We start from the raw sequence: 13,995 nt of genomic DNA, 5'->3' as shown, positions 1-13,995 counted from the left end.
GAACTGGGATAATGACAGAGCAACATCGGGATCGCTGTGGGGACCAAATAAAGCGGCCCCCATAAAGCACTTGGCCCCTCTCGGCTCATGGGTGGTACTCAGTAAGCGTGACCAGCCAGGGCAGTTACCGTTACCAGCCCTGCTGCCGGGCCTGGTGCTGGTGGGAAGGAAAGGGGTGCTCCCCCAGTGAGCACGTGGGCTGGCCATCAGTGAGGACAGCTTTTCCCAGGGGGAAACCCCATGTGCTCCATTTCAGAAAATCAAGGCTGTGTACGACACCAACCCGGCCAAGTTCCGGACCCTGCAGAACATCCTGGAGGTGGAGAAGGAAATGTATGGAGCCGAGTGGCCCAAAGTGGGAGCCACGCTGGCACTGATGTGGCTGAAAAGGTGACAGGCTTGGGCGGCAGGGTGTGTGTGGCTGTGCAGCCCGGGGGCCCTGCTCTGCAGAAGAGGGACGTCTGGCCCTACTATTGCCCTGTGAGGTCACCTCCATTTCTTTCACATAGGCTCCCTTATGTGATGCTAGTTAGTAGCTGAGGAAAAGCGCCCAAAGGGCCAAGGCCCACCCGATGGTGATGCTCCCTGTTCCAGCCCCATCAGAGACTTAGCAAGTGAGTGCATACTCTGGGCGTTATGTTAAACATTTCCTGCACCTGATCGTATTTCATGTGCTGGGAGTTAGGTGTGGTGATTATCCCCATCTCACAGAGGGAGGCCACTGGGGGGGTTCTGGAGGCCAAATCATGGGCCCAGGTCACAAGGTCAGAGCTGGGACTCAGTGGCCAAGCACAGTTGTGCAGGTTGTGCACTGCACAAAGGCATCCTATCCGGGGCTGGTTACATCATGCACAGGGTAGATTCATATATTATGAAAGCTACTTGACAGAAATATAGTGTCTTGAGTAGAAGAAACTCTTATTTGCACAGATTTGTCCCCTGGGCTGGGGACAGGGTATCCAGATGAGGGATTTAAACCCAGACGATCTTACCCCAGACTTGATAATGCTCATAATCACTATATATATTGTCCTTCCAGCAAATACTTGAAGCCAGATACAGTTGTTCCCATCTTACAGATAAGGCCACCAAGGCTCAGAGAAGCCAAGCAGCTTGCTTGCTGCACTCACACTGCTCTCTGAGACCAGCTACAGAATTCTCCTTTAGCTATGGGAACAACACTGGCAACCGCTAGGAAGCCAGGGACGCACTTTCAGCCCCACAGATGTTCCCAGCATTGCCTACTCTTGAGCCTGGAGTCAGTTGTCAGGAAGGGTGCTCCTCCCCTGTCTCCTCTCCCCACCACGCACTTCTTTGGTGAAATGGAACAGGGGGAGTCAGGTCCCTGGAGGGTGCAGCCTAGTGGGCATCAGGGGAGTAGGTGGGCTAGGATTAGCACCCTCACAACATGTTGCAGGACTTGCCCCCACTGAGCTGCCCTCTTTGGTCTGTCAACAAGAGACTCCCAGGCCTGGATGAGAACTACCCTGGGTCTACCCATCAGCATGCTCTNGTCAGGGAGTAGGTGGGCTAGGATTAGCACCCTCACAACATGTTGCAGGACTTGCCCCCACTGAGCTGCCTTCTTTGGTCTGTCAACAAGAGACTCCCAGGCCTGGATGAGAACTACCCTGGGTCTACCCATCAGCATGCTCTGTGGGGTCCTGAGGAGGAGAAAGGCAGATGGTGATGTTCAGCTCAGTTAGATTGTTCGTGTTCAGGGCAGACGTGGACAGAGTCAGGTGACTGGGAGGGCAGGTGAAGGAGATGCCAACAGGCTGAGCACATAATAAGCACCTGCTGTGTGTGGGGTGTGCGGGGGTGTGTGGTATGCCACATTAAATGAGGCAGGGCCCCACTGTGGTATCACAGCCTGGCCCGGGCATCAGGCTGGTGGATGGACCCTGACAGCAGGATAGCAGAGCCTGAAGCAGAGACAGGTCAGGGAGGGCTTCCTGGAGGAGGGGTGCCAAGCAGAGTCTCTGGGACTGAGCGGGTGGGTGGCAGGAGGACGAGGCCTTTGAGAGGTGGGAGGGCAGGAGAGGCCCGGTGTGTCTGCTGCTCTGGGAGGGTCTGGTCCAACAGGCTCTGGATTTGAGGCAGGAGCAGGGAGGGACCAGGTGGGATTGGACAAGGATGAGTCCCAGCATGGTCAGGGGGCTGGGGAGCCACTGAGGGCCATGAAGCTGGTCAGCAGCAGGGTCAGATGGTGCTTCATCCCAGCTGCTGGGTAGAGGGGTGGTCATTAGGGCTGGAGGGAGGCAGGGGCTCGAGAGNTGAGGGCCATGAAGCTGGTCAGCAGCAGGGTTAGATGGTGCTTCATCCCAGCTGCTGGGTAGAGGGGTGGTCATTAGGGCTGGGGGGAGGCAGGGGCTCGAGAGGTGACTGACCCAGAGCAGGGCTAGGATTGTCCCCTAGGCTCAGTTCTGCAGCCCAGGCGGATCCCTGATGGTTAAGGGTTCTATCCAGGCACAGAGGACTTCCCTTTACCTCCTAGGTGATAAAGTTAAAAGATGCCTTAGTCCCAGTGTTCCTGCCCATGAGAGCCCTCCAATGTGATCCCTACCTCCCTGCAGGGAAGGAGCAGAGCAGCTCATCCAGGGACTCTGGGGGGACAGTGAGGGACAGAGAAGGAAGGAGTCCAGCTGGGATGAGACAGCTGGGTTTGCATCCTGGCCTTTGCCCAAGGCTCTCGGGGCGCTCAATGTTCTCCTCTGTGAAATGGGCGGATTATGGGGCTGAAGGAGCAGGAGATGAAATGTTGTGCATTAAGGGACTAGCAGGTACCCATCTTTGCCGTAGTCACCCTGCTGTACCCCATGGCCCTCTCCAGGCTCTTAAAGCATTGTCCCGTCCCTGGAGGAAGGGCCCAAGTGGCCGCTGGAGGGTGCAGACAGTGGCTTGGGGCCGTGGTGGGGGTGGGGAGCCTGGGCACAGGGCCAGGCTCGTCAGCGTGCCTAGTGGGTCCAGAGTCCGTGGCCCCATGAGCCCCAAGGGCCAGCGCTGTGTCTTCAGTCTTCAAGCGCTGATGGCCGCCTGCCACGTGCCAGCCCAGGGGAGGCCACACGGCCACGGAAGTGGGCAAGGCGGGCCCAGACCTAGCCCCCGGAGACCTTACAGCCCCACAGGGACTGCGGTCAGCCAGTCGCCGGGGAGAGGCTGCACTGAGGCATGGGGGTCACATTCCACATAAACCAGGTTCAGGATAACACCGGAGGCGTGACCGCCACCGTGCGCGTGTACGCAGACGTGGCGCGCAGCAGGCGCCCGTCCGAGTGCGTGCGGGAGTGGCTTGCGCAGGCGCGCGCTGGCGGGCTGCAGGCGGGAGTATGCGCGGTCCTGAAGAGCCGTCTTTCTCCTGCGCTGCAGAGGCCTCCGCTTCATCCAGGTCTTCCTCCAGAGCCTCTGCGACGGGGAGCGGGACGAGAATCACCCCAACCTCATCCGCGTCAACGCCACCAAGGCCTACGAGATGGCGCTCAAGAAGTACCACGGCTGGATTGTGCAGAAGATCTTCCAGGTGAGCCGGCCCGGGGTCCAGGAGCGCTCTGTGCCTCTGTGGGGAGGGGCCGGCGCCCTGAGGGGCCCTGTCCAGTGCGCTTGCGCAGCTGCGTCTCTGGCCGCAGTGGTGTTACTGTGGATGCCCGTGGGGTTTCTGTCGAGTGTCTCGTGAGGCCTGATTGGGCGGCCGTGGGAGAAAGCCTGGTGGGGGGTTCTTGCTGGCCGGAGGCCTGTTTTGCCGCTTTGAATTCTGCCCAGATCCTCACCCTGGGCAGGTTAGAGAGGAAAGGCTCCTGCACCCCCTGGGGCATCTGCTGAAGCGACACTGGTCCGCAGGCGTCTGGGTGGCTTATGTTGGGATGACGCTCCCCAGAGTTTCTGGAAATGGGCCTCCCAGGGTCGCCAGGCTGAGAGGCCCACTCTGGCGATGAAGAGGCCCTTTGGGGTGCCCTCTGCACTGTTGCGGCCACCCTGCATCTCTCGGCCCGCTCACCTTGCCCAGCCGGTCCTGGCCCACCATCTCGCCTGCAGCCCATCCTCGTCCCCCTGAGAACCGGGTTCTGGCAGTCTGGCCTCTTTCCCGCAGGGCATAGGCTGGGACGGGAGCCTGTCTGGGTGTTGGCAGGAAGAGCTGGGTCGCCTCTGGGCTGTGCTGTCTGGCAGCGCTGGGGCAGGGCCATCCCAGGTGGGTGCCATGAAGCCCTGCCCTCCCTGTGTGCCGCTCACAAGTGGCACCGGAGTGATAGCGGTGTGTCCTGCGCACCTGGCCCAAGGCGGGCTGCCCACGGCTTGTGCTCTTTACAAATGCGCCGTGGAGTGGGTGCGTCCTCACCCCCATTTCACAGATGAGGAACTGGTGCTCAGAGAGGTTAACTGTCTTGCTCCAGATCACACAGTAAGAGGGAGTCTGGGATTCTGCCTCCCTGAGCCTTCGCATCCTCCTCTTTCAAATGGGTATAGACTAGGCCCCATCTCCAAGGGTCATAGTGAAGGCTGAACAAGTCAGTGTGCACGAAGTGCTTGGTGCATGGTTTACGCTCCATTACTAGAAGTCTTGCTGTTGGCGTTCATCATGGTGGTACTATTTATAGCCGCCTCACCCTGTTAGACTTGGCCTAAGCTTCTCATCCAGTTGCACCCTTTTCTTTCCGGTTCTGGAATTTTCTGTGCGTTTCTGCTTCTCAGTACTTTTCATGGATCAGGGAAGCCCTGAAAGTTAGGGAAGCGTCGCCCCCTGAAGGACAAGAAAGGCCACAGTCCATATTACCAGTCCGCCTTCTCCGGGTTGGCCTTGTCCAGAGCAGGGAACCCAGAGGCCAGAGGCTCCTTGGCGCTGGGACCTGTGCCTGGTACCGTGCAGCCTGATTCGGTGGGTGCCATCATCATCCCCATTTTACAGATGAGGAAACTGAGGCTCAGAGAGGCTAAGTAACTTGCTCGAGGCTCACAGCTAGTTGGCGGCACAAGCTGGAATTTGAACTCAGGTCTGTCGGTCCCCAAAGCTCGTGTCTGTCCTGCTGTCCCTCACGGGGTAGAAGGGCACACACATCTCCCTCTTCCTTTCCCTTCCGATGCCACAAGTAGCGCGGACCTTGGGGACGTCCCTTCCCAGAACCCCACCATCCCCGGCCCAGCGGCCCCGCTTGGTGGCCCTACCGGTCCCCTAACCATGCCGCCTGCCCCCCTTGTTGCCCATCTCAAGGCAGCGCTGTACGCGGCACCCTACAAGTCCGACTTCCTGAAAGCACTCTCCAAGGGGCAGAACGTGACGGAGGAGGAGTGCCTGGAGAAGGTCCGCCTCTTCCTGGTCAACTACACGGCCACCATCGACGTCATCTATGAGATGTACACCAAGATGAACGCCGAGCTCAACTACAAGGTGTAGGCACGCCCGGGAGGGCCGCTCGCAGCACCAGGCGAACCCGAATCACTGTGAATCAGGCTGGCAGGCCGCGTCCAGAGCCGCCTGGAGGCCGGCGGGGGCCCGCAGGGGACAGCCAGCCCTGGTGTTTTTTAAAAGTCATTTTGGGGGGTTTATCCTAATGGAGCAATAAATAACAATCCTACTTCCAAATCCCCTTTGAATTTCACAACAGCACAGACTGACTTTAATCCCTCCATTTCAGTGTGGTAAAAATCAATTAATGTTTCTAATCAAGTCTGAAGGGTTCCCCCCCTCCTTTTTTTTCTGGTTTTTCCCCATGCGGAGCATAACTCTGGGGGGAGCTGTGTGTCATACACCTCATCTGAAAAAGAAGCTCGTGTCCTTAGGATCTGGCTGAATGATGTTTTGGGTATTTTAAGGACCATGAAGAGTTTGATTTGAAATTATACAGGGCCCCTGTGGTGGGCTTTTTTTTTTTTTCTAGAGCAAACTGGTGTGTCTTCTCATGTGGTTTGCACAGCCCGACCTCACAACACTGTCATTATAGATCCTGCTCTTTCTTACTGTCTTTTGCCAGACGATGTTTTTATAGCCGAAACCAACCAGCAAGCCTTTGATGGCCAAGGGGGGGTGGTTATTTTAAAGCTATCAGGCACAAATAAGTGACCACAGATGACTATATTTGCATTCTTCTGCATAGTTATTTTCTTCAGGGACAGCTTTTCCAACCTAAGAAACTACCTACCATGTGTATTCTCTCAAGGGGGAGAGGGTGGACCCTCCATCTGCTGAGACCCAAGAAAACGCCTCACTGCCTTAACTGTCCTTCCTGGCGCTAAAAAAGAGCTGTATTTTTTAAAGTGTTGGGGTAAACAAAGCAACCCCAAAAGAACTGATGTGTGTTCAAAACCCAATGAGGAACAATTGGTGATTTTTATGCAAGAAACTAAATGATCCTTAATAAATAAATCTCTATTTTGGAATCACATTGGTGTGCTGTTTTGGCTCATGATTCTTTTTTTTTTTTTCTCCCCCACTCTGGAACAGAGGTTACAACTGGGGACCAGCCAGGGACTTGTCTTCTGGCCTCCATGGTTTATAAAAATAGAAGTGGTGGCCACATTGAGAAATGGGGCAGATTTCACACACAAACCTTGATTTCTAGCTGCTTTCGAAAAAAATCGGACTGCATGGCAAGCACTGAGAAATAACCGCTCCCTTGGCTGGATGGGACAAGTGGACAAATGTATTCTCCACTTTGCCTCAGTCCCCAGCAATCCCCATTGCCTCCCTAACCTGTGGGGTTATTTGCACTTTCTCATAGGCCGATGGTTCTTCTGATACCAGCATTAAATGGAGAGAGAATCTTTATCTTACTTCATTCCTGCTTCTACAGAGTTGATAGTCTAGGGGGCAAGATGAGCCAGTAAATCAACAGTGATGACATAGAGTCGTCAGTGCCCAGAGGGTGCCTGGGTCACAGATGAGGGGCCACATCCTGGGATGCTTCTGAGGGAGCCACAGCTGGCCCTGAGCCTCCGTGGAAGGAGCAGGGTGGGGAAGAGCCTGGCAGAGGAGGAGGGGCAGGGCAAGCTGCAAGGTGTAGGCAGAGACCTGGTGGCCTGACAGGTGTGTGTGTGCATGCGAATGGGCACGTGCTCACGTGTGCACATAATCATGCTACGAAGGGATTTGAACACAACCCTGAAAATGATGGAACGTCTTCCAGAGTCTCCTGCTCAATCCAGTCAGGTGGCTGGTTTGGAAGGCTGCCTCTGGCATGACCAAGGGATGGACACCTGAACCAAGTTTTTTACTGCCTCTGATTTCATTATATTTCCCACTGTTGCTGGTCTAGGAATGCTACTGACCTTTCTAAGCTGTAACTGCTTTTGAGGCCTTTTGTCACTTCGGGTTTCCTAGAAACACAAAACTCTGCCAACGCGTAAAAAGAATTCTGCATCTTCCTTTGAAAAACAGTCTTTCTTGGGGCTCCTGGCTGGCTTCATCGATAGAGAATGCGGCTCTTGATCTGGGGCTTGTGAGTTCCAGCCCCACGTTGGGGGTAGAGATTACTTAAAAAAAAAAAAGAAAAGAAAATAAATGAAAAAGAGGGACTCCTGGGTGGTTCAGTCGGTTAAGCGTCTGCCTTCGGCTCAGGTCATGATCCCAGGATCCTGGGATCGAGTTCCGCATCGGGCTCCCAGCTCAGTGGGGAGCCTGCTTCTCCCTCTGCCTGCCGCTCCCCCTGCTGGTGCGTGCTCTCTGTCTCTCTGACAAATAAATAAAATCTTAATAAATAAATAAATAAATAAATAAATAAATAAATAGTCTTTCTTCATGTCTCCAAATTGCACAATGGGACCAGGAAGGCAATGTCTTTGTGGAAGGCCAGCCTCCTTCACTCCTCGTATCTGCTGGGCCCCTGGGAGCGCTTTGGGTGCCCAGAGACAAAGCCAGCAATGCTGCTCTGTCCCCCCATTTCATTTTTGTCAAAGTGGGACTGATTTCTGCCCCGGGGCAGAGAGGAAGGAGCACACATTGAGCACCGGCTGTATACCTGGCCCTGTACAAGTGATTTACAGATACCATCTCACAACCCCCTGAGCTGCGGGCATCAGCAGCCCCATTTGTCAGATGAGGAAACAGAGTCCCTGGGAACAGGGCAAAAGGACTTGGCCAGGCCCGGGGGGCACCGCGGTTTCACATCCAACTTCATATCTCCCCTGGACCGTGGCCACTTCTGTGCCAGCTGAGAGTGAGCCTGCCTTCCAGCACATCTTACTGCCAGAACAGTCCCACCGTGGGGAGTCGCTCATCTGACCCAGGTTAACCCGACAGTGCACGGAAGCCCGAATGAGCCCAAAAGTTTGACACAGTTTAACCCGTTTATTCGCCTATCGGGTTCATTCCATTAAACCTCACCGAACAATAGTTCAAGCCCATGATAAAATATTTCAAACCCGTCATGATACATCTCTCATAGACAAGGAACAGAAACTCATTTCTCCCTTAAAGAGCCTCAGTTTCCGTTTCTGTACCACAGGGGTCCTGCTAATCCCTACCTCACAGGTTGTGAGGTTTAAATTAAATGCTACTATTTGTAAGGCAATTAGAAGTATAGAAGCATGGAAAGCTGTCTAAGTGTTACATATATTTACGCAGCGGGGTGTGTATAAGGATGTGACTGAGCATTGGAGTCCTGGCTCTGTTGTATCTGAGTTGCCACGGACAAACCTCTCTGAGCCTCAGTCTCCTGATCCGTACAATGGGGATAGAATAGTTCCCAGCTCACCAAGAGTCAATGAAACGGCTTCGTGGGGCGCTGGGCTGTATAATCGTCCGATGTTGGCCCACTTATCATTTACGGAGCTTTGTAGAAGAGAGGGCTATTCCCTTCCTTGCTTTTGGTGGGTTCGTGGAAAAGCTCCCCGGGTTGACACCGGCTCCTCTTGGCGCCGCACCCCCCAGCGCCCCGCGCCTGCGCGCTGACCGCCTGCGGCTCCCTCGGGGCCCGGTAGGTGGCGCTGTGCGCCCTGAGCCGCCAACGCGGAACCGCGGGGAATCCCCGCCAGTCGGCGCCTGGCCCTCCCCGTCTCAGGCCCGCGCCCCACTACCTGTGATCCGGGTGGCTTCAGAGGGCCACATGAGGAGCCCCATTTGAACACTTAGGGAGGCCTCTCAAGCCTGTGCTTTGGGGTTCTGACTTCGGGGCAGCCTCTGTGTCAGAGGTTTAACCTGTTGCTTTGACTGCTGTGGCCACTACCTGTAGCACCATCACCACCGCCACCCAACGCATTTGGGGTTCAAGTCCCGGTTCTAGAACTGCGTAGCTGCGCGACGCAGGGGAGCCAGCTCACCGCTCTGAGCCTCAGTTTCTGCATCTGTAAAATGGCACAGGGTCACCTCTACCTAGCTGGAGCCCATAAAATCATGTGTGTAAAGTGGCTGACAGGTTCAATAAAGGGCCTTTAGTAATTTATTTATTACGACGCTATAGCATCCCAGGATTTGAACATAATTGCCTTATGAGTGCAAACCAGGGGCTCCTGAAGGGGCATCCTGGCCCCTCACGCCCTTAGACCTCAGCGTGTTCACTTCCTCCTGGTTCTTAAGGACACAGCAGGGCCCATGCCAACACATCAGCAGGAGAACCCCAGAAAACATCGTGCTTCTGGCTGCTTTTCTCACTCCGCGCTGATCTGCTGTGGGACTTTGGGCAAGTTCCTTCTCCCCTCTGGGCTTCAGTTTGCTCATCGATAAAATCAGGAGACTTCCCGCTCTTTCAATCTACATCAGACACCTCATGTCATGGTAAGGAGCCCCTGGTGTGTATTCATAATTCCAGTGACGTCAACACCCTCACGTGGGGACATCGGTCCCTCCTTGTGACGTCTAGGGGGTGACATGTGCAAAGTACTCAGCACAGGGCCTGGCATGTGTAGGGTGCTTGACAAAGGACAGCTATGATGATGATTCACCCTGAGACAGCCGTTGATCTAGCCCAGAGAGGACTGTCTGGAAGGCAAGTCATTCCACTGCTGTTTTCTGAGAACCTACTATGCGCAAGGCCCTGAGCTAGGCTCAGGACGTCCTGCGGGGACAAGAGAGATAAAGCCCTACCCTCCAAGGGGCTCATGGACCACTGGAGGAGACGTAGATGGTGGAGGCCAGGGAGGGGTTCTCTGAGGAGGTGCCATTTGAGCTGAGATCTGAAGGGGGAGAAATAGCAGGCCTTGAAAAGAGGCTGAGCTGAGATCTGAAGGGGGAGAAATAGCAGGCCTTGAAAAGAGGCTGGCTAGGGCTAGTGCAAAGGCCCTGAGGCAGGAGAGAAAGCAGCATGTTCTAAAGCTAGACTGAGGCCGAAGTGGCTGAGCCTGGAGATGAAGGTGGAAGGACAGTGAGGGATAGAGCCAATGTGACTTTGGTTTTTGTTCTATGAGCCAGGGAAGTCATAAGCCTCTGCAAGTAGAGAGTGACAAAGCCAATTCACAGTTTACAGAGCTCTTTGCCAGGATTTTCAAGGGTCCTTTTCCTGGACTCAGAAAAGCAGCTATCTCCCTCCCCCGATCTGTGCCTCTTTCTGGCTGGGAAAATGGGGCACTCATCACAGCTATGTGTGAGTGAGGGAGGGTTCCAGGCCTTCGTGAAAGCCTCAGGCCTCTCTCCAGAAAGTGCGAGTTCACTGTGACGATTTCACTCATCACTACAGGGACCTCCACGGACCCCCAGCATCCTACCCAGGGACCCCAGTTGGGAAGCTCTGAATTACCCAGAGCCGGCTGGCTCAAGACCTACGTACTCCCTCCCCCCACTCCACAGCTTCAGAGGAAGGCCATCTTTGAAATATCAGTGGGCAGCTGTGCCCCAACCACACCCACAGGAGGGTGGCTGTGCCCATGGCAACGGTCATCTGAAGGGAAGGGCTTCCTTCCCACCTGCTCTCAGGTTTCTGCCCCAGGGAGAATTCCAGAAGAGCCTCATTGAAGGTGTCTGGCAGGGTCCTCCAGTCTCTGGGCCACAGCCATAAGCAGTACTGAGATGGACAAACCAGCTGATTTGTCTCCAGCCGCTTGTATCCTGTCTCGGTGGCTTCTTGGTAAATGTGGGGGGGGATGTGATTTCATGGGGCAGGCTTCCAGAAAAGATTCTCAGACACAGCGCCCTCCTGGCTCTGTGACCTTGGGCAGGTTGCTTCACCTCTCTGGGCGCTCTTCCTGTCCTGTAGCTGGGAGAAATCCAGTATCTGGCACACAGGGAGGGCTGCTTAAATGCCTACATGCTAGCCGCGGCCCTTCCTCAGCAACTTTCCCCAATTATTTCTTCTGTCTGTTCTTCTTGAGTCGGTCCACACCGCGCACTCACCGGTGAAAGAGCGGAAAGGCCAGCCAGAACTTCTCACCTCGACAGCCCCACACTCCCCAGTCTCATCCAGGCGGGAGTGAGCAGACTTCCATGTGCGGGGTGAGGGAACTGAGGCACACGGGTTTAGGGCCAGGTGGTTGCTGGAGGGGCTGCTAGGGGCTGGAGGGTGTCCTCTGAATTCAGATGGTGCCAGGTTCCAATCCTAACCGCATCGCTGGCATGGCCCTTGGGCCAAGGGTTTCACCGTTCGGAGCCTCAGTTGATCCAGCTGCAAAAGGGGCTGGAGAAGACTCCCCCGCTTGAGGCTGTGTGGAGGAGAGGGGCTGAGGGCCCGGGTCAGCAGGAATCCAGCCGCGCCTCGTGGTCGTTTGGGCTGCGTCTGTACTTGGAGAACCACACCAGGCCCCCAGGGAGCCCCCCAGCCCTTGGCCTCAGCCAGGCTCTGGAGCTGTGAGGCCACCAGCCGGGCGAAGGCACCGCCTGTGAAGAGAAAGAGGGAATTTAATTGGATGGGGCCAGAGCAGCACAGGGTGTGCAGGGAGAGGAAAGAAGTTTCTGCCTGGGAGAGAGCCCGGCTCTCTCCTGGGCTCCCTAGTTGTCGTCCGTAAAATGGGAAGAGCAGTGCCAACCTACCAAGATGACCGGAGGAATCACAAGGAAGATGTTACAGTAACGGGGGACGTTGGGTGAATGTCGGAGCGCAGGGCAGGGGATGTTTAGTTGGTCGAGGTGGGGGAAGCGTGGGGACCTCTGGGGACGAGTTCCTGAACAGCTACCAAGTCCCTGCCCTGCCCTGCAGAGCGCTACCAGGTTGAATCCTCCCAGCTCTGCGAGGCAGGAGCGGTTACTGTCCCCATTTTACAGAGGAAACAGTGAGGCTCAGAAGCAGGGTCCTCTGCCTGAGGTCACACAGCTAAGACGGGAGAGCCACACCTAGATCCCCCAGGGACCACATTCTTTTTATTTTTTATTTTTAAGATTTTTTTACAAATTTATTTTACTAGAGAGAGAGAGCAGAGGGAGAGGGAGAAGCAGACTCCCCGCTGAGCAGGGAGCCCGATGCGGGGCTCAATCCCAGGACCCTGGGATCATGACCCGAGCTGAAGGCAGACGCTTAACGACTGAGCCACGCAGGCACCCCCAGACCACGTTCTTTAAAAAAAAAATGTTTTATAACAGCTTTATTGAGATAGATTTCACATACCGTGCAGTTCAGCTGTTTAAGATGCACTATTCAGGGGCTTTGACTATGTCACAGTGCTTCCGTCACCCATCAACTTGAGAACGTTGTCATCGTGCTTTAGGTCACAGCCTCCAAGCCTCGCCTCTCCCCAGCCCCTGGCAACCATGCATCTACCTTCTCTGTCTCTGTAGATTTGCCTCTCCCGGACATTTCGTACAAATGCGATCTCACAACACGTGGCCTCTGATGTCTGTCCGACTTTTTCATCAGCATCACTTTTTCCAGGTTCATCCATGGTGCAGCCAGGTGTCGATACGTCACTCCTCCTGTTGTTGGATAATATTCCATTGTATAGATATACCACATTTTATTCATCCACGCGCCACCTGAGTTGTTTCTGTTTTGGGCTCTTACGAATACTGCTGCTATGAACATTCGTGTTCGAGTTTTGGTGTGGCCGTATGTTTTCCTTTCTCTTGGCTTTATCCCTAGGAGTGCAATTGCTGGCTTATATGGTAACTCTAGATTTAACATCTTGGGGATCTGCCAGACTGTTTTCCAAGGCGGCTGCACCATTTTACTTTCCACCAGCAGCGTCGGAAGATGCCCGTTCCTCTACAACCTTGCTGACACTTACTATTGTCTGTCTTTTTGAGACCATGTCCTTACCGGCTGTGCTAAACTGACGACAGTCTGTCGGGCTGGGGTGCAAATCCTACCGGCCGTGGGATCTCGGGCGAGTGGCCTCTCTGTGTTCTTTCCCAGAAAATGGTATAAGAATCCTTCCCTTCCGGGGCATCTGGGTGGCACAGCGGTTAAGCGTCTGCCTTCGGCTCAGGGCGTGATCCCGGCGTTATGGGATCGAGCCCCACATCGGGCTCCTCTGCTGCGGGCCTGCTTCTTCCTCTCCCACTCCCCCTGCTTGCGTTCCCTCTCTCACTGGCTCTCTCTGTCAAATAAATAAATAAAATCTTAAAAAAAAAAAAAAGAATCCTTCCCTTCCAGGCTGTCGGGAGATGAACCAGATTGGTGGCCTCATCAGAGTTATGCCACCTGTTAAGTGAGGTGCACAATGGGCCCCCTCCCCAGGGGTTGGGGGAGGTGCATCAGCTATAATAAAGTCCCTCAGGGGCTGACCCATCTGGCCCACGGATCTCTCCCTAGTGCCTGGCACTGGGTCGGCCATACAGTATGTGCTTGCTAAGTGTGGACCCTCGGTGCAGCCCAGGACCTCCCTTCACAGTGGTGGCTGAGCCCCACTGGGGCGCTCCGGAAGCCACGTGGGCCAAAGGGCTGGGCCGGGTTGTAGCCTCCACAGGATTCTGCCTGTGCTAAAGGCCTTGCCATTTTGTTCCTTCCTTAAGAGGAGAAGCTCCTTCTGTCCGTTAAGAGTCTCTTGTCCTTCCAGGACAGAGGCCAAAGAGCTTCACCAGTGACAAGAACAGTGAAATAACGACAGTCACATCTTTGCTGTGGCCCTTGTTCACGTTCAGTAAATCCTCCTGGGCACCTCGCTTGCTCTTCCTACTCACCCCTTCCCTGCAAGGCAGACCTTCATGGT

General features: G+C 54.9%; 1 protein-coding gene across 1 annotated transcript in view; it reads left to right on the top strand.

Moving 5' to 3' along the window:
- GLTP (glycolipid transfer protein) overlaps positions 1-6,374 on the top strand; it is a 20,755-nt gene extending 14,381 nt beyond the window's left edge. The window contains exons 3-5 of the mRNA XM_034637896.1: positions 232-390; positions 3,370-3,520; positions 5,204-6,374. Coding sequence (XP_034493787.1) covers positions 232-390; positions 3,370-3,520; positions 5,204-5,386 — 493 coding nt within the window. The 3' untranslated portion in view covers positions 5,387-6,374. The remainder of the gene's footprint in view (positions 1-231; positions 391-3,369; positions 3,521-5,203) is intronic.
- The last annotated feature ends 7,621 nt before the right edge of the window (positions 6,375-13,995 follow it).

Source organism: Ailuropoda melanoleuca, chromosome 12 (assembly GCF_002007445.2).
Source record: "Ailuropoda melanoleuca isolate Jingjing chromosome 12, ASM200744v2, whole genome shotgun sequence".
Taxonomy (NCBI): domain Eukaryota; kingdom Metazoa; phylum Chordata; class Mammalia; order Carnivora; family Ursidae; genus Ailuropoda; species Ailuropoda melanoleuca.
Note: the sequence above shows the minus strand (reverse complement) of the source record. Positions and strands in the feature narration are given on the sequence as shown.